The 21128-nt window shown below is 24.8% G+C and overlaps 1 protein-coding gene across 1 annotated transcript in view; it reads left to right on the forward strand.

Moving 5' to 3' along the window:
- Window positions 1–9840: 9840 nt before the first annotated feature.
- Window positions 9841–21128, forward strand: part of LOC134828085 (ecdysone-inducible protein E75) — a 53450-nt gene continuing 42162 nt past the window's right edge. Inside the window, exon 1 of the mRNA XM_063841044.1 lies at window positions 9841–10462. Within this exon, the coding sequence (XP_063697114.1) occupies window positions 9964–10462 (499 nt within the window). The 5' untranslated portion in view covers window positions 9841–9963. The remainder of the gene's footprint in view (window positions 10463–21128) is intronic.

A 21128-nucleotide genomic window follows, 5' to 3' on the forward strand; every position in this document is an offset into this window, starting at 1 on the left:
ACAACGAAGCGGCATGCTGATAAGTCGACACAGCCGAAAAAAGACCCTCGACCTTGAAATTTTTCGCAAAAACAAATTACACTGACCTTGTTTTCGCACAAAGTAATATAAAAATATCGCCGCGCGCGAATCGTCGTCGTCGTACGAGTATTTTTAATATGTTATCTTTTTTTTTCAAACATTATATTTACTTTTTACCTATACGACCACGACGACGAAAAAAATTCAAAGCACATCGTAATCATTGTATCAACAGCCACACATGTTTATTAAATTATCGCAGAGACCGTTTGCTCATTGCTCCGCTCTTCACTTGGCATCACGAATTTTTTTTTTCTTTTGAGAAAACACATTTTTTTCTGTTTGTACAGACAACGCTCGGTACGAAAGTTCAAAAAAATTGTAAAATTTAACCTTGAACGAGAAATTTGGTCAATTTATTATTATATTATGTGTTATCTTCGCAACGAGCCGTTTGTATAGAGACACGCCAATTAAACAATAATAATTTCTATCTGACTTACTTTTCACACAAACGCGATGTCCGCAACACACAGCGAAGTAAACAAACAAGAAGAGCACTGAAAAAAATGATCGAATTTTTGTCCTCCACACGAAGTTCAATGTCAACTTGATAGGATAGTTCATTGACCAAAATTTGTAATAAATGTCTCATTACGTTTGTGAAATGAAACAAAAAATAAGAATTGTTTGTATTTATAAAGATAATATTTAACGAAACAAAAGAAATGCGAGATTACGAATAAAATATTAATAAAAGTAATAACGACGTTGATTTTATTGTCGTTGCCTGCCTCTTTTGTAATCAATTTTGCGATTTAATTGAATTTTTTTGTAGGGTACGAAATTTTTCTTTGTAGATGTGAAAATATTCGAGACAGATTTTGTTGCAAAAAAATTAAGAATTATCACAATTTTTTAAGATTATTATTTTTTTATTTAAAAATGAATCGTTTTTTTGCGTACCCTGGATTTTTATCTGTTTATATTTATTTTATAGCTTACGCGTGTCATTTTGGCTTAATCAGCATTTGCTGATAGCTATTAAATTGTGTGGTTGATGCAAAAAGTAGACAAGGTCCTTGAGATGTTCAATGAAGGCTAAGATTAGTTTGAAAATTAATGAAAAAATTTTTTTTTTTTTTTGAAAAAAAAAAGAAATTAAAGAAAATTAATAAAAAATATTTATAAATATTAATTAAATAATTAATATCATTAATTAAAAACAATAATTATTAAAAAAAATGAATAAAAATATTTTTATAAAAAAAAAATTAAAAATTCTATAAAAATTAAAAAATTTTATAAAAACCCTTACAATAATTTAAATGTTTTGTTTTTGGAAAAAATTGATAATTTAATATTTTTAAAAATTTTAAAATTTTTTCACATTATTTTAGAATCTAAAATATAATATTTAATAAAAAATATTTAATTTTAAAATGTTTTAATTTAATACAAATTAATTTTCTTATAAAAAATATTGAAAATATTGTGTATTTTGGTTAAAATTGATTTGAAAATTTAATTAAAATATTCATTTGCATGTTCAAAAGAATTTCAGAATTTTTAAAATATTTTAAAAAATTTTTTGAATAAATTATTTTCGAACATTTTTTTATAAACTATTTTGTTTATTTATTTATTTGTATAAAATAAAAAAATTGTATAAAAAGAAATTATTTTAATTAAATTTTAAAAAATAGTTTATCAAAAATTTTCCAAATTTTTAACATTTATTGCATTACAAAACAAAAAAAAATATAAAAAAATTACTTAAAATTAAGTTATTTTAAATGAAAAATGTTAATTTTAAACCATTTTGACAAATTTCATTAAGTTTTAATATTTCAGAAAATGTTTTATTTTAAGTGTTTTAATATAAAAAAAAATGAACAAAATTAGAATGTTTTTATAATAAGATAAATACTTATCAGAATAATATTTTTAATTATATAAAAAATTAAAAAAAAAAAATATACTTTTTTATTTCAAATGAAAATTAATAAATTTTGCGAACCAATATAAAAATAATTACTTTGAAAATTTATTATTTTCACTTTGAAATTATTTTATTATGAAAAATATTTAAAAAAAAAGAATTTGATTACAATTTATCAAATTTGAATATTTTCTTACATTTTAGATATTCGAAAACAGATGATCCTTCTGAGAATTTCTAAAAAAATATAAAAAAATCAATTTTTTAAAATTATTTTTCTTGCCTTCATTTTACCTAAAAATTTTTAATATATTTTTTTAAATATAATTTTTTAAATTTATTTTTTTTTTATTTTAATTCAAAACTTTTTTATTCTGAAAAAAATATATTTAACAAACCAAAATAAAATAAAATAAATACTTTGAAAAATTTCTCATTATCATTTCTAAAAGATAATTTCGAAAAAGTTCCCAAATGTGTCTCAAATGTGAGATATTTATTAACTTTTTTTTAATGCGCAAAATAAAAATTTCCCTCTTCAACAATTTCCCTTTCCCACAAAAATTTCACGGTCACCAAAATGAATGTTTTCACCGAAATGGCATTAAAACAAAAAGGACCATTTTGTCTCCTTTTTAATATTTATCGCCTCACATCTAATAACAAAAAAAAAGAAGCAGAAGAAGAAATCGTCGTCGACAAAGACGTTAGATACATAAAAAATATAGATGAGGTTATTGTTAGGTCATGAGGTGCAATGATCTCGTCTTCTTCTTTTTCATCTTTCGCTGCCACTGCTGACTACACAGCTTCTATTTCTACATCATCATCGCGTAGAGGAGTTTCACTTAACTTGGGTATACGGAGATATATCATCATGATTTTCTCATTGCCCCGCACGTTGCAGTCCTGTACTCTCATCGTCTCCGTACAATCAGTTTAAAGATCTATTGCTATTATAATGTAACACGAAAAATAATAAAAAAAAACAACAACAACAACTGAACTAGAAACAGCAAGTACTTACATGAATTCGTTCAGAGAATTTATGTGAAAGAGGTAGAAAGTAGAATTGGATACGAGCATTGACATTAGAATACGACGAATCTCTTGGATTTCTTCTCAATCTTATTTTATTTTATTTTTTTTTTGTGGCAAAATGGCAGAAATAAACCCCATACCTCGTCTATCGAATCGATGCCGCACTCCCCTAATGCCGAAAATGAAAAAAGGAAAGCACGCACACATATCGAGACATTGACCTTCGTTTTCTAATGTCAATAGACGTCTTGGTTCGCCAACTTTCGAGAGATAGACGCACAAAAAACAGCAGCACGGAGAATGAAAACTCCTTGTTTTCACACAAAAGTACAGAAAGAAAGCAGGGAAAAACGAGGGGGACCTCAAACTTTCGTGCTTCACCCTAAATTAAATATATATTTTGTCGTTTTTTGAACCTTGCGGATGGAAAGTTTTATGTGTGATGAAAAAATTAGCTTTTTATTTGATTAATATTTATGCGTGCACTGAATAAATTTCCTCGAATTATTAGAATTAATGACTGCCAAAGGACATTCCATCAAAATATTTTGTTCAAACCGCCATTAAATTTTTTTTTGTTCGAAACTTCCATCAATGTAGCAAAAAAAAAAATAGAGATTTGTATCATTTTCATTTACTTTTTTTTTGCAACTCTATTCAAGTAGTTCGTTCACCCAACTACGACAGGCACGTGAAAAATATTTTTCTCATAAGGTTGTTTGTGCAAAAATTGTGCATTATAGTGCTCGTTGCTCATTCAACTGGAATACATTCGCTTTTCTAATGCCCCCGTACACGGTTTTTATTATTTAATAAATGTACGGATTGCTGCTAAAAAATTTCTTTTGCAAAAATTAAAAGTAATGCCAGTTGTTGTTTTGAGATGCGATGATCGTTAACAAGTGAAAGTTTTGTTCGAGTTCAATATACCTACATTTCGTGATAATTTATTATATTATTCTTGCTCAGTCAATGGTGCAACGAGTGCGATGCATTTCGCCTCATATTTATTGTCTCTCTCGTTGTACGACGACGACGACGCATAGTCATGAAAATTTCCTATGTAAAATATTTTTTCGATTTTTCCCTGTTTTATTTTGCTATTTGGTTGAAATATATGAAGAAAATTGTTTATTTTTGTAACAAGGATATTGGAAATATAATAATATTAACATTATTTTAACTAAAAATAATTTCTAATGCAATATGAATAAAATTTAATTGATAAAAAAAATAAAATAAAATAGAAAATAAAAAATTAATTTATCAAATTACTTAATTTTAAAAAAATATTAAAATAAAAATCAATAATTTATTTTCGTTATCTAAAAAAATATTATTTTTATTTTAAAATATTATTATTTTTTTTGTTAAATAAAATTTTGAAAAAAATATATTAAATAATTATGTATTAATAATTAAAATATTATTTTAATAAATATACAAAATTTAAAAAAAAGATAAAATATTTTTAATTAAAAATTATTTAAAATATTAAAATTAAAATTCAATATTTTTACGTAAAAAAATATTTTTTAAAATTTTATAAAATTATTTTATTATTTGGAAAATATTTAATTATTATTTTTATTTATTTTAACAAAATTTTTATCAAAAGTTTTAATTTAATTAAATGAATATTAATTATTTTTTATTTAGTTTATTTTAAAAAATCTTTTAGTTATCTATAAATTTTTAAAACAATTTTTAAATGCAAGAAAAAATAAAATAAAAAATTAAATTATTGTTTTTTTTTATTAAATTAATGTAATTAAAAATATTTAAATAATTTTTAATAAAATAAATATTAATAAAAAATTAAAAAATTAAATTAAATTAATTAAAAAAAAATAAATTTAAATTAATAAAACTAAATAATTATGATTTTATTAAATATGCAATTTTATAAAATATATTTTATATTTTTTTATTTAAAATTATTTTTTATACAAAAAAAATTATTTAATTAATTTTTATCTATAAAAAATAATTTAAACGAGATTTTTTGTTTCAAATTTTAAAAAATATTTAAGTGCTTCAACATTTTTTGATCTGTTTTTCAACTTACTGAGTACACATGTACAATTTTTCACAAATTTCCATAAAAATTTGAGCTAATTTTTAACAATTTTTCTTGAAAAAGGGGGGGGGAATTTAAAAGGGGGGAGCGATTATAGGGGGGGTGGGGGTTTTTATATGACATTTTAGATGATTTTGTGAATTAATTTCAATATTTATTATTTTTTATATATAAAAATGGAAAATTATATCAAATAAATTCTAACGCACATTTTTATCGAATTTGCGAAACAATATAATTGTTCATCTGGGAATTAAAAAAAAATATTCGTTCCCTTTATTTTATTGCCAATCGCCCAAATAAAATCAATTTCAACCCTAAATAATACAAATCAACAACATTCAGTGACTCATTGAGCAAAATGAAAACGATGACGTGGCTTTTAGCATTTCCCGATGTGCAAGCAGGCAACGCCAAGTCAAGGAAATAGGAACAAACTGCAACAAAATTGCACCGAATTCGAGTCAGAAGGCACCTTGCCCGTTGTTGCGCAGTCCTTCGAACACACGCTCATTCATGCCAAGCAAGTCGAGCAATATTCAGGGGCGTATTCATCCAAGGGCAAGGACATTGTGACTTGCGCAGTTCAGGGTGTAACGAAGTTTGTGACTCACACCCCGCGTGTCGTCGTCGCCCGATGATGATGACATTGCAGACAAAATCTATAAAATCGTTGTCGGTGTTTTTCTTTTGTGCGCGACTATTTTAATTCCGGTAATTTTTTTTCCTTTTTTTCTATTTTTAAACAAACTATTATGACAAATGTTGCAATAATCGCATGGAATGAAGAGACACGTGTTAATATGTTCGACACGCTTCAATGGAACATTTTTTCTCGCGCTGTTATCTATGTAGTTTAATGGACTACCAGCGATCATGATTGCAGATTAAATCATTGTGCGATGCGTATGGCGCAAAAAAGCATAAATTTATTATTAAATATCACAACTTTTGATTCCTTTCTCTTTTCATACTTTTTTTCTTACGCTGATTTTGCCCACAAATACCTTTGTACATTAGGTACAAATGGGTAAATGAACGCTCAAAAGTGCAATGCTTACTTGTATTACATATTTGTATAGAAAAAACATGTTTTTTTTTTTTACATTTTTGCATTTTCTACGTTTCTTAATGCCACACATACCTACAACACAATCCGCACACCAGATTAGAAAAATGATTATACGAGTTTATTGACATTCGGTTGTGTTGTCAGAGAGAAGCGAAAAAAATAAAAATATAAGAGAAGAGAATGTGCGATGCATTAGAGCAAGTTGCGACAGAAAGGAGTAAGTTACATTTGAGTGAAATCTTTTCCTCAATTTTTTTTGTCCGTTTCTTGTGTTGTTTATAAAAGTTCGTGCTTTTAATATTTATTTATTTTTTTATTGAACAGAAAAAGAAAGGTTGGCAGCACTTTGCGAAAGGTGAATTACCTTACTCACACATTGTATGACGTTTTGTGACTTTTTTCCTTAGATATCTTAAAATTTATTTCAAAGTTTTTCTTTATTTATTTTTTTTTAATTTATAAATAAATTTTAATAATAAAAATAAAATAATTACATTTTTTTTAAATTAATTTTTAAAATTAAAATTAATTAATATCTTTAATGAATTTTAAACTTTATTTTAAATCGCACATAAGCATTTTTGAATATTTATTAATTATGTGCTTATTTAATTTAGCCCTTAAATTAAAATTTAATTAAATTTAATTTTAATTATTAAAAAAAATTAAAGATTAAAAAAAATAATAAAATTAAATCGAATTAAAAAAAAGATAATTTTTGATATTTTTTATTTAAAAAAAAAATTCAAAAAATCATTTTATAATATTGTTAAAATATTTCGTGAAAAATATGAGATAAAAACAAAAAAAAAACATTAATTTGATAATATTTTACAAAATTTTCAAAAAAATTTTTATTTTAAACAGTTTTTTTAATTGTTTTTTTTATTTTAAATTTTAATTAATTTTAATTTTTTTTTATATTTTTTTATTATTTTTATTTATTTTTAGATTTTTCATGAATTTTTTTATAAAATTATTTTATAAATTTTACTAAATAATTCTAAAACATAGAATTTTATTTATTTAGAACATAATAAATAATTTATTTACTTTTTTTTTCTTACAAAAAAAAAAATTAAAATAAATATAATAAAAATTAAATGAGTTAAGAATTAAAATTCTATTTTTCATGTTTCAAGATTTTTTTAAACAATTTATATATTTTTACAATAAAATTTTTTAATCATAAATAATAAAAAAAAATATTTAATAAAAAAAATAAAAAATTTTTATGAAATAAAAAATATTTTTTAAAATAAAATTTTATATTATCTTATTCAGAAAAAAATTGAGAAAAATTCCAAAAATAAATTTTTAAATATAAATTAGAAATAATTTTCGTTTCCTTGCTGAAAAGTAGTGAAATGTCATGCTTGCGTTTTCCAACCCTCTTATGTACTTCATTCAAATTCATTGGGAATCGTTGTTATAGCAACACGAAAATATAGTTCCCTATTCCCCTTGAACTTGTGACTTCATGGTCAACATTTAAACATTTTTTCGAAAAATCTTTTTTTCATGAAAATTTTTTTATTTTAATTTTTTTCAAATAAATATTTAAAAAAAAATGAAATTAACGAGAAATTATTACACAATTGCATGACAATTCCCATTAAATCAACGCGTTTCTATGTATTGAAGTAGGTCTAGAAATAAAAGTAACAGAACGAAGGGAAATTTTCTGTGTTTGCGGCAACGGCAAAGAATTTTCCTTATATACCAACAGGAAACTATTGTAAATGCATTTTATCCCCAATACGAGTTTTTTCCCTGTCTGGAATTCGCCCGCGTCGTACATACACACGACACGAAAAGGGGGTGAGTTGGGAGGAAAATCAATTTTATATGCACTGTCTGCCTTCTTGTTTTGTGCACGAACAAACGACATGCAACCAACACACACTCCGACAGAATTCAAAGTTGAATGTCACGAACACATGCGCGCACATAAACACCCTCTCATCATCCGTACACACAGCACAACACATTGTCATGGCCGAGTAAAATAATTTTGCCGGGTTCCTCTACCGCGATCGTCGTTGTCGTAGTCGTTTTTCTCTGCTTTGCTACTCAACCCATCGTACTCTACATTCATATTTATCTGTGTGCGCGATGTGTACTACGCTACTGCGATGATGTTGGTTTCACTTTCATCATTTAACAAAGCAGGCAGTAGTGAAAGAAAGTCTTTGCGCTGTGCTGGTCATGTTTTTGTGATATCTCTCGTCGTCGGTGGATATTATTTAATAATATTTATTTCAAAAAGTGTCAGTCAGCCCAAAAAAATCTAAAAAAAAATTAAAAAAAAAATTAAAATTAAAAATTGGAAACTTTTTTTTAATTTACAAAATTCACATTAAAAAAATAATTATTAAAAAAAAATAAAAAATGCAGAAAAAACCAAAAAATAAAAATTACAAAGAAAATCCAAGAACAGAAACAATGAAGTGTCATACGGAATAAATTTTTGTGCAATATTTGGCCTTCGAAAAAAAAAATTGTAGAAAATTGCCACAATCACCTCATCAAAAAATAAATAAAAAGAAAAACAACAACAAACGGTACCTGTTCACGTTAAACATTAAAAAAAAGTATTAAAATGATTAATTGGTGAAAAGTTTATTAAAAGTGAATAAAAATATATATTTATATCTAAGCTGCAGTCAGAAAAAAAATATTTAAAAAAAATATAACAATCAGTGCTGCTTATCTTATCAGAAATCAGCGTTTCAAAAATCTAATAAAATATATATTTTAAAAGGTGACCTACTCTAACAGTACACACACAATAACTACAGATTTTGTACAAAATATTAAATATTAGCGTCATTTAGCCTTGACATTGAAAATAAAGCAGTAGTGCGAAGTAGCGACGATTATTCTGATATTTTTGTAAATAAACATGTAGACATCGGAGAGAATTTTTCGTGTGCAGTGTACGAATTATAATAAAATACATACAAATTATTCGGCACACACAAAAATAAATTTTGTTATAGAATTTTGGCGGATGTGTGTGTGTAACATTTGATGAAAAAAAAAACGCGACGAGTAATAAAGTATTACACAACAAAAAATACGGAAATTTTGTGTGTGAGTGAAAAACAAGGAAAAATATTTTTTTTTTACAAATTGATGAATTAATAAAAAAAAAATAATAAAATAAAAAAAAAAACTTGCCAAAAAAAAAAAAAAAAAAAAGTGAGAGACGAAAGTGTTTCATAATAAAAAAAAAAATATAAAAAAAATCGCACACACACAAAAAAAAAATAAAAATTAATTGTTTGCGCGAAAATTCTACGATTTTGGATTAAAATATTTTTTGTTTGCGCAGACAATGTACAAAAAAAATTATCAAGGTGATTTATTTCGCTAACTGAGAACATTTTCATCCATCATCATCATCTTCGTGAATATTTTTTTTTGAATGAAATATTAAGATTCTACTCAAATGACAAGGACGATAACTAAAAATATCAAAAAGTAAATTATTTATTGTGTGATATCGGTTTGAAATTAAAAAAAAAAAATAAGACTGAAGCAATTTTCCTTACTTACTCCAAAAAACGGCTCTGAATTGGTAGAATGCAGTGTTTAAATAATGTTTCTGCTGGCAAAACATCCGGCAATCACTTATCGTCGAAGGTAAATAAAACCGAAAGTATCGAAGGGCAACAACATGGTCCGGAAATTCGTACAATTGTGATCGGGGAACAGCAAAAAATTTTCTTATCGCCACGCGTCGAGGTTCGACGAGTAGTTAAACAAGTTCCCTCAGCAACGTTGCTCGAACGACATCACCCAATGGAAGTTGATATGGAGCCAAGGATCCAAATTATCTCGAAACCGATGCAACAAAGAGCTCTTAACTCACCGCCCGGCTTGCATCACGTTCGTGTCATCAAAGATGGGAGATTTTACGATGATCATCGACAAGCCCCGGGGTCGCCGCATATCACGACGGAGCATTATGGCACCCAAAATGGGTATCATGTGCGCGAAAGTTCGCCTGAAATGCATCATCATCAGCAATCGCCGCGGAAATACATCGCCGTTGGACGACAAGTGAATGTAATTTCGACATCGGAGCCAAATGTGTTCCGTTCGCCGCCAATTGTGTCAAGTACGACGCAACAACAATCGAATTTGGTGCAAAAGCAGCAGCAGCAGAAGCAAGAAGTCGTTGCGGCGCAACAACAAATGACTTCGATGAGACCGCCGCCGCCCCCGCCCCCCATTATGCATCGTGTCAAAACGACAAACAGCATGTCGGAGGAGCCCTCGAGCTCGATACCCGACTTAGGTAAGTCTGAATTTTGTTTATCAATTAATTATTACTTAACGAAAGTCAGACGACAGTCACTGCGTAGTTGGGTGCTATATTTATAAACATTTAAAAATATTTTTTATTTGAAGAGACAACGTGCAAATATATATATATTTAATTTGTTTCAATAATAAAAAAAAACATTCGGTACACGCATAGGAAGTTTCGACAAAAGGCGATTGACCGCCGATGATCAAACCAAGGTCAAGGTGTCTTTTTTTTGTGAGTGTGAATAAATAATTTTTTTCCGAAAAATATACATTCGCACTTTTTTTTCGGTTTGTTCTCTTTTTTTCTGTGTCAAGTTGTCTGTAATGGTGGCTTAATAAATTTTTATGTATAACATTTATTTTTTTGTGTGTAAGTGTGACAAAATTTTGCGAACCGGAAAAAATGAATGTGTGTACAATGTTGCGTGTTTCTATCTGCTAATGGGCAAGGTTAGGCGATCAACGATGCGAAGAGTCTGCGTTAGAATTTTTTTCATTTCTATATTTTTGTTCTGACAAATGAAAAATATCTGATTTATGTCAGTTTTCAAGTTCATGTCTGATGATGTTGTAAACATAAATTTATATTTTTCTGAAGAAAACAAAAAAAAAATTTTTTTTTGAATTAGTAACGAAATGAAATTTGAATGTAGTATATTTTATAAAATTTTCAGATTTATAAAAAAAAAATAAAATTTAATTATTCATTTAGAAAAATTAAAAGAAAATTTTAAATAAATTTATATAATTTTTTTAAAAATTATTTAATTTATAATTTTAATTTTTATTTTTTTTTTTTTTTTGAAAAACGAGAATAATAAAATAGAAAAAAAAATAAAATAGTTAAATATTTTAATAATTCATTAATTTTAATTTTTACTGATTTTTTATTAATGAAAAAAATTGAATTAAAAATTCTATTTTTAGTTTTTTCTATTTTTTTTTAATTATACAAAAACTAGAAATAAAATTATGAGAATTTTTTTAATGAATTAAGAATTTAAATTTTTTAAGAAAAATTGAAAAAAATGTTTTTGAAGAAATGTCAAGATTTCAATTAATTAAAAAAAATTAATTAATTTAAAATTAATTAAAAAAATAAATAAAAGATAAAAAAAAAATAATAACATTTATATATAATACAATATATAATAATTATCATTAATTAATAAAATTAAATAAAATATCTTTTAAAGAAAATTTCTTAAAAAGACTAAAATTAATTTTAAAAATTCTTTAAAAAAAAATTCGCCAATAAAAATATAAATTAAATAAAAAAATATATTTTTTAAGATTATACATTTTGAAAATATTTCTAAAAGAAAGATGTCATATATTATTATATAATAATTAAAAAGTGCATCAAAAACAAAGTAGAACATGAAAAAAAATATAAAAAAAACATTCAAAAGAAAAAAAATGTAAATAACTCACTTTGTATTTTACACACAAGATTACTACTATTCCTTTGAAACTAATCTTTCTCAACACAAGAAATAGTTTTTGAATACAAAGTGCATGGAAAAAGAGTATAAAACTAACATACTTAACATAAATAAACGACATATACTGCAACGTTATAAATGAACATCATTCTCGGCTGTGATCGCATCAAGTACAGTGCCCTTGCTGTAGGTCATTAACATTTGATATGTCTTGTTATTTACTACTACAACTCTCTATATCGCTCCGCACTCGACTACAAACACTCGTCGTCGTCATCGTCGAAACAGAGAAAAAATAGTGAATGCATCTCCTCCTCTGCTCTGTGTGTGCATTATAATAATATAATTTAAAAATGTTGAGTGCATTAGCATTCCCTGCATTGTGATGTGAGTGAGTGTCTTTCTGCTTTTTATCATTTTATTCAAATATAACTTTTTTTTAATAAACGGATTTTTCCACTAACATTGAGACGCGTTGTTAATGGGAAAAAGTTGGAAATTCTCATGTCTCATGGAAAGTTTGTCCTTGCCATTATACAACTTGTTAAAAGTTTAATCAACAATTAATTGCAATGTTCGAGAATAACGTTGATAATCACATTATATCACTTTTCTACTCATTTATTTTAATTGAGTAGATTTTTCTCTTATTACTTGTCATTTTTTCATGAAATGTCATGAAATTCACGTTTTGAAAGTAATTTTTTTTGTCAAATATTTCTAAAATGAAAAATTTAATTAATTTTTTTAAAAATATTAGGCAAGTTTAATAATGATCATAAATATTTTTTATTAAATCTTACCTGATTTATTTTAATTAAATAAATAAATAATTATTTATTTTATTGTTATTGAAAAAAATTTAAATTTCAGTAAGTAAAAAATGAAAAAAAAAAAAAAATTTTTTTTAAATTTTCGTTATACATTTTTTGTCATAATTTTAATTAGTTTCACAAATTTTACTCAAGACGTTGAAAATTAATGTATTGAAAATAAATTAATAAATTATAAAAAAATAATTAAAAATTAATTAAACAAAAATTAATCAAAATGAAATAAATTAATAAAAAAAAATTATATGGAATTATTTTTAAAATATTATACATATTATTAAAAAAAAATAAAAAATTGTACTAAATTTCTAAAATTTTTATTTTAATTTTTAATTAAAATTTTTTAATTTTAAAATTTTAATAAAGTACTCAGGTGAATGTAAAAATAATAAAAAATATTAAAAATGATGAAAAATAATTCAGTCGAAAATTTTTTTAAAATTATTGTTAAATCATAATTTTTCATTACTTTTAATATTTTAATGTCTAAAAGAATGTGTGTCATTTTTAATAAAATTTTCATAAATGAATTTTTATTTAACAAATTTTTAAATCAGAAAATTATTTAATTAAAATATTACTTGATTAAATTAATATTAAATTTTAATTTAATGTAATTTTTCATTTTTTAATTAAAATAATTTTTTATTTAATTTTATCAAATAATTTAATGTAATTTTTAACTTCTTGCGTTAAATCTGTTGAAAAAATTAACAAAATAATTAATAAAAATTTTTAAATTTTATTTATTAATTTAATTATATTTTTAAAAACAAAATTTATTAGAAAAAAAAATTATTTAAAATTAAATATATTTTTTTCATCAACTCTAATATTGATAATTTCTAACAAATTAAACTTTACTAAAATTCAAATTCGACAAAAATGTTACAAAAAAACTGTCTCATGACGTGAATCAAACCGCTTATCCTCACACAATATGTGATGTGTTGTGTGTGTGCAAGAAGAGCAACAAATAAACTCTATATTTCAGTACAATTCTCATAAAGTTCAAGGTTATCGCTGTGAGCTCCGTCGTCGTCGTTGTATGTAAAAATAATGTCTTTGAATGTTGTACTTGGAATAATTTTCCATACATTTAATGTCGTTACACAGAGGAAAAAATCTTCTCTCTTTTGTTTCAATTTTTTTTTTGTTGTTCGTCTTTCATTGTTTTTGTTTGTGCAACGACGACGACGACAATTCTGACAATTTTGTCTTCTTCTCTCTAAGCTAAGCGCAATTTGATTGAATGCCAATAACCCTCGTCGTCGGTCGTGCCGTTCTTTTTTTTGTATTATAGATGAGAAGTTCATGCGCAAATTATTTTTTTTTTCGTTTTTCATCATCATCATCATCATGAGTTTTCTGCTGTTAATGGTAAAAGTTGAAGAAGATGAGTCACTGAAAAAAAAAATATTTCATAATAAAAATTAAAAATTTTATTTTTTTTTTAGTTTTGAAATAAATATTTATTAAAATGAGAAGGAAGAACGGAACCCACATTTGTGATCATTTAAAAGCGAATGACCCTGGACTTGATACACATCTCCGAGTATGCAGAACATTGTGCCACACATATACAAACAAGTTTCGGGCTACACGAGTGCACTTACACAATTGCATAATGCAGCATCCCATTCATTCTTTATTTTTTTTTCGCCCGTATACGTCGTCAAAATACATTGTGTGCACTTGCGAGAGAGCCGAATGCAAGTAAATAAGCAACGATGATGATGACATTACACTTGACATTGCTTTTTGGATGCAAAAAAATCAAATCGGAACAAATTTTCCATTGAGGAAATATTTTTCTTGCATGTCCTTGACCTTTCTCACTATTTATTTAATTTTTTTTTTCACTCGTTTCTCGATAGGAAAAATCGATGAAAGTAGTTTGCTGCAAGAAATCAGAAATTAAATTATTTATCGAAAATTTAATAGGCATTTTCCTGCTTTTTTGTTGTAATAAAGTGGCTGCGATACACGGAATTTGAATTAGAATCGGTGAGCGAGCCAAGTACAAGGGCATTTGGCGTTACCTAGGCGACGCCCTTCATACAAACCAATATTAATATGCACGTGTGCGACAAGAACGGGTGAATTTTCATCAATTTTTCATGCAAAAATTGCAGTAATTTGTCATCAAAGGACATTTTTTTTTAAACGGAAATCCTTAAAAATCCTAAAATTAAAATAATTTTTTTAAAAAGCATTAAAAAAAAAGTTAACAGCTGGAAATTTTCATGAAAAATGAGTCATTTAGAGAAATTGCTATTGAAAGTTCAACTATTTGACGATAGATGGAGCAACTTGTGTCGAAGAGATTTTTCTTTGAATTTTTCCATGGATGGAAATTTATCATTTTTCATGATTTTTTTAATGGTAAGGATTTTATTGGAGGAGAAAACAGGACGATAATCCTTGTCATAAGACATTTTGATCCTGTTGAATCTCCTTTTTCGTATTTTTTTTCTATTTTATTATTTATCTCATCAGATGATTTTTCCGTAGGATTCATTTTCCGCACGATTTTCGGCCCGCTCCATGCACGCACGTCATTTTTTTGGTAATGTAATCGTCTTCGTCGTGAGTGCGACGCGCGAGATAGCCTTGACTTCATTTGACCTCGGTTAAATTTAGGAGCGCCTAATATCGATTCGTGCATACGGCACTCATTCTCCGGCAGCAGGGCTCTCAGTTAGCCCAGATTTTGAAAATTTTCTGTGTCAATAGAACAAATTCGAGTGTGTGGGTGTCTGTGTAACTGTCCTGCGCGGGGCTTCGAACACATGTGTTCTGTTACCTACTTACCTACTAACGTCGTCGTCGTCGTCGTCGTGGCATGGAGGCTTTTTGTGAAGGACGAGTGGGCGGCGAGAATGGGTGATTCGAACGTCCTTGAGAATAACCGAAAGCCACCTTTTAACCGAGCAGCGATGGGATGAGGGAATGTCGTTGTATCATTAAGCCATTAAATGTACGTTACCTACGGTGATCGGCATAAATTTGTGTGACAAGAAAACATCATGGCGCACTCGTTAGTCCAATCCTCTAATTCCAATGTCCCGCAAGAACAAACATGCTACGAAAAAATAACTCGTGTAGGCGTTCGTTTCAGTGGGTCAAAGAACTTGCAAGGTTAATCTTTGTCGATTAGATTTGTTCACGACAAGTGTGTTATTATTTTATGATTATTAGTAACATGAGTATTATTTATTAAAAGTATTGCAGCATTCATGTGCTCTGACCCTCATTCGCTATTCACTTATCTCTCGTATGAAATCGCAAAAGGAGTAGAGTGAGCATTGACTTTTTGTTATTATTATTTTTTAATTAGAAAATTGCGAACATGATTGGTTGAAAATTTTACATAATCTAATAATTGATGAAAATTTATATGTAAAAAAAATTATTAAATTTATTTTGTAATTTAATTTATTTTTTTTTATTAATTAAAAAAATATTATTTTATTGATTAAATTTTAAAACATATTTGAGATTTTTTTATTATTTTTTTTATTTAAAAAAATATTTCTTTAAAATAAAATTAAATAAAAATCAAAATAATTAATATTATTCAAATATTTTTTTATTTATTTTTATTTTCATGAAATTAAATAAAAATTATTATTTGATTTTCTTTTAAAGAGAAATACTTTTTTTGTAAATAAAAAAAAATAATTTTTAATTGTTTTCTAATTTTTATGATAAAATTTAAACTAATTAGAAACTTTTTGATTAATTCATACTATTTTAAAGAAAATATATTCAAATTTAATGAATTTAAACAATATGATAATTAAATCTTATCATATATGTTTTATGATTTTTATTATGTGATTTAAAAAAAATAATAAAAAGTTTTATAAAATATACTTAAAAATATTATTGACTTTCAATACAAAAAAAATATTTTTTCGTATTAAAAAAAATATTAATCGAGAATTGGTTTGAAAAATTATTTAAAAAAAAATAAATTAAATTAAAAAAATAAAAATAAATAAAAAATAAATTAAAATTAAATTAGGTTAAAATAAATTTTAAAAAATATTTAAAAAAAATAAAATAACATGAAAATGATTTTTTAACAAAAATTAAAAATTTTCAATTAATATAAAAATATATAAAATTTAGTACTAATTTATTAATAAAATGTATTCAAAATAACAGATTTTTTTAAAATATTTTTTTTTAATTATTTTTATATTTATTATTTTGATTAAATTATATAAAATCAATCCTTAATATTAATTTTTTAAAAAAATATATGTTTTATTTTATTTTATTATTTTTAAATATTTTATTTATAATAATTTTATTTATTATTATATTTAAAAATTTTAAATTTTAATTAATTAATTTTCATTTTTCAAGTTATTTAATTTTTTTTTATCAACTCAACATCATTTCATTAAAACATTGCAAAAATAGACACCCTTTTTGAATAATTCTAATAGAATAGTCCTACTTTCCGTTCGTTCAACTCCTCAACTCAGCACGGTATCATGAATGTTCTATTGCAAGTGTGTTGCACTTTTGTGATGTGAACAGCGCAATGTTTTCAGTTCTCGCAAAATAATATTTGTTTACCATTAAAAAAGCATTATAATAATTTTCAAACCAAACTTCAGTTTGCGAAAACAAAAAATGAAAAGTAAAAGTAAAACTTTCATTTTATTATTATTATGAATTCGCTGCACACCACACACACACTCTACTCTACTCCGACTTCTTCGGCAATTTATTAACCATTAAAAAGAGCGCGAACGAGTGCATTGCCCGTGTTTTTATGCAAAAATAAACATGATTTGATAATTTTACTTTATTTTTTGTTACTAGTTTAGTAAATTATACACTCTTAATCGTGGTTATCCGCATTTCACATAAATTTACTTTTTTTTTTGCACGGTTAATGTTGCCGAAGAAAGGTGAATGAAACGAGAAAAAGTGGATTAGTTGAGGTTATTGGCATTGTGAATTAATTTTTTGAAAAGCATGAATTTTTTTTACGATGAATGGACAAGCGAACTTTCGTTGTTGAACTTGGTTCACTTTCCATTTTAACGTGACGTGTTTTTATTTTTTGGTTTTATTTGATTTTTGATTAAAATGAGATGAGCAAAAATTTTTGTTAGTCATGTTCCAATAAAAAATATTTTTTTTATCCTTCTCTGACGTCAGACACGAGCAAATAATTTGCAAACTGTATAAATACACGGCGTCGCAGTACAGAATTTGCCTTTGAATATTTTTTCTATGTCGGTGAACGACCGAGCAATGGATGACCTTCTAGATGTGGGTCGAGTATATTTCTCTCTTATCATTTTAAAAATAATTTTTTTCTGCTCCAAGCTTTTTAGATGAAAATTGGAGCATCTGGAACATTCGTGATGAGATAAAAGTTCACAAAGTTCGATCTTTGGAGCAATGTCAGCTTTGAAAAGTAACTAAAAGTTGCGAGTTGCATAACCTCTGAACATAAAAGTGTACGAACTTTATCTAGCACAATGACGTTCGACACAGAATGTTCCAAAAGTTGCGATTTCTACACAATTTTTGTAATTTTTTCATAATTTTTTTAGAATTTTTTAATTTTTTCATACATTTTATATGAAAAAAAATTGAAAAATTAAAAAAATTAATTTTAATTTTTTTTTGTTATCATTTTGACACCCTGTGACACTCGACATACAACGAAAAATTTACTTTACTTTGTTCAATGAGACGCAAAGAACGTCATCCATCCAATATTATTGCAAATCGTTCGTCGTTCGTTCGTTGTATATGAAACGAACATTTTCCATACGATTCTCTTGATATACACTGTTTCGACTGTATATGAAGGCAGTCGAATGCATTTATTGCATTAAAATTGTATTTTTTTTTCGAGCTGCTGCTGCTGCTGCACAGAAAATGTGTGTCCCCATACAATTTAAAATTGCATATGAATTGAATAGGTTTGTCCTAGAAATCGTATATTGAACTTTTTATTATTTCAAATACTTACCTACTGCTAGTTAGTTTAATAAATGCATGGCGAGGCGTAATCGTTGTTGTTTGTACATTTAGAATGCAGTGTGAAATATCGAGCATTTTTGCGCACACATGATTGAAACAATTGGCGGTGTCATTGCTTTTTAGATGTCATTAATTACTTCTGAAAAATATGTTTAAGTTTTGAAATTAATTATGCAATTTTACTTTTTAGAAGAAATTAATTTAAATAAATATTTTTTTATTTATTTTGTTTAAATTAAAACAAAATAAAAAATTTAAAATAATTTTATTTATTTTGAAATTTAATTTATTTTGTGAAATTTAGTTAAAATTTAAAAGAAATTAAATTATTAATTTAAAAAGAAATTATTAAATTTATCAATAAAATTATTAAATAAAAAAATAATGTTTAAAAAAAATTATTTTTTTAAATATTTTTTTTAATTTTAAAATAAATTAAAATACATATAGAATAGTTTAAAAAAAAAAATTTAATTAAAAATTTTTGAAATTTACAAATTTAATTTTCAATAAATTTTTAAAATTGAAATTAAAAATAAAATTATTTAATTTATTAAAAAAATTATTAAATTTATCAATAAAAATATTAAATAAAAAAATAATGTTTAAAAAAAATAAAATAAAAAAAAAATATTAAAATAAATATTTTTTAATTTTAAAATAAATTAAAATACATATATCATAGTTTAAAAAAAAATAATTTAATTTGATAATTTTTTATTTACAAATTTTAATTTTCAATAATATTTTTAAAATTGAAATTAAAAATAAAATAATATTTATTTTATTAAAATTCTTTTTTAATTTTTTTTAATTGTTTTTTCAATAAAATATTTTATTAAATAAAAAAAGAAAATAATAACTAAAAAAAATAAAATAAAAAGTTAACTGAATTCTAAAATTTTGTAAAATATATCAATTTTAAATAAATTTCCTATTTTTTCAATCAAAAAAGTTATTAAAAAATTTTTTTTTTTTAATTTTTATTTTCAATTTTTATTAAAATAATTTTCTATAATTTTCAACAAAAATTTTAATGATTTAAATTAAAATAAAAATTATTAAAAAAAATTATAGATAATTATTTTAATTAAAAAATAATTTAATTTAATATAAAATAAATTATTTTCGCATAAATAAATTAAATTTTATCTAAGAAGTAACAAGAACCGTTATTGACCGATCACCTAAAAAAATTTAGAATGTTTAAACCTTGATGCAATTTATTTATCAAAATCCGTTCGCACCATAGATTTAAAAGTCTTGCTGCGCAAACATGCAAACAGCTTATTAGACAAGCCTACAACTTGGTTTTGATTGTGCAATCGATTGGTTATTGCAAAAAAAAATCAAATGTTGGTTAGTTATGACGTTCTTACCAAGTAATAAATAAGCATAAAACGGTGCCCTTCTCCCTCTCGCAACATATATTTTTTTTTTACATTTTATTAACTGACATGACTTGAACGCTCATTCTCATGCATAGCCATTCAAAGGTTGGCAGCCATAGGTAAAAACTATGTCGATGAACTTGTCAAGGATGTTTTACTTTATTTATGCTGTGAGTATGTTCAGTCAACTAAACGATTATTTTATCATATATTCGAACAAATTGAAAGGCAAGTAATTGGTCAATGGCGCGAAAAATCCTGAAAAATTTCATGAAAATTTATGAAAATTATTTTTTATGAGAAAAAATTTCCATTTAATTTTTTTTATATTTTAGAATATTTTTTTTTTAATTTTTAAAATAATTTATTATTTTTAATAATTTTTTAAATAGAAATTTTTCATAATTTTTTTTTTAATTATTTAAATTGATTTTATTAAAAAAATATTTTTTTTATGAAAAATTTTCCATTCAAATTTTTTTTTTATTTTTAAATATTTTTTTTTTTTAAATATTTTTTTTTATTTTTTTTTAAACATAAATTTTCCATAAAACATTTTTTTTATAATTATTTAAATTAATTTTTACTTCAACTATGAATGAAAATGAGAAAGGGCGCGCAATATTTACTCGTAAAAATATTTGTCTCGCTCTCGCGCACGTAAAATCGCCATTTCCGAGCACACGATTGTTTCTCTTGAGGTTCTATGAGTAATTGCATGTAGAGTAGGAGATACGACGCGTTTCATACAAACATTTTTCGAACATGGTGCACGCCAATTTTTCTACCCAGTATCCGATTGTCAATAGCAAAGAACACATTTATGTGACTTTTTTCATTAAAAAATTCGTAATTTTTGCGTGTGTTGACAAACAGTGATACTGAAAAAAAAATTTGCCAAACAAAAAAAAAAAATTTGTGATAAAAAAAAAATTAATTAAAAGAAAAGTTGCGAAAAAAGT

This window comes from Culicoides brevitarsis, chromosome 1, assembly GCF_036172545.1.
Source record: "Culicoides brevitarsis isolate CSIRO-B50_1 chromosome 1, AGI_CSIRO_Cbre_v1, whole genome shotgun sequence".
NCBI lineage: Eukaryota > Metazoa > Arthropoda > Insecta > Diptera > Ceratopogonidae > Culicoides > Culicoides brevitarsis.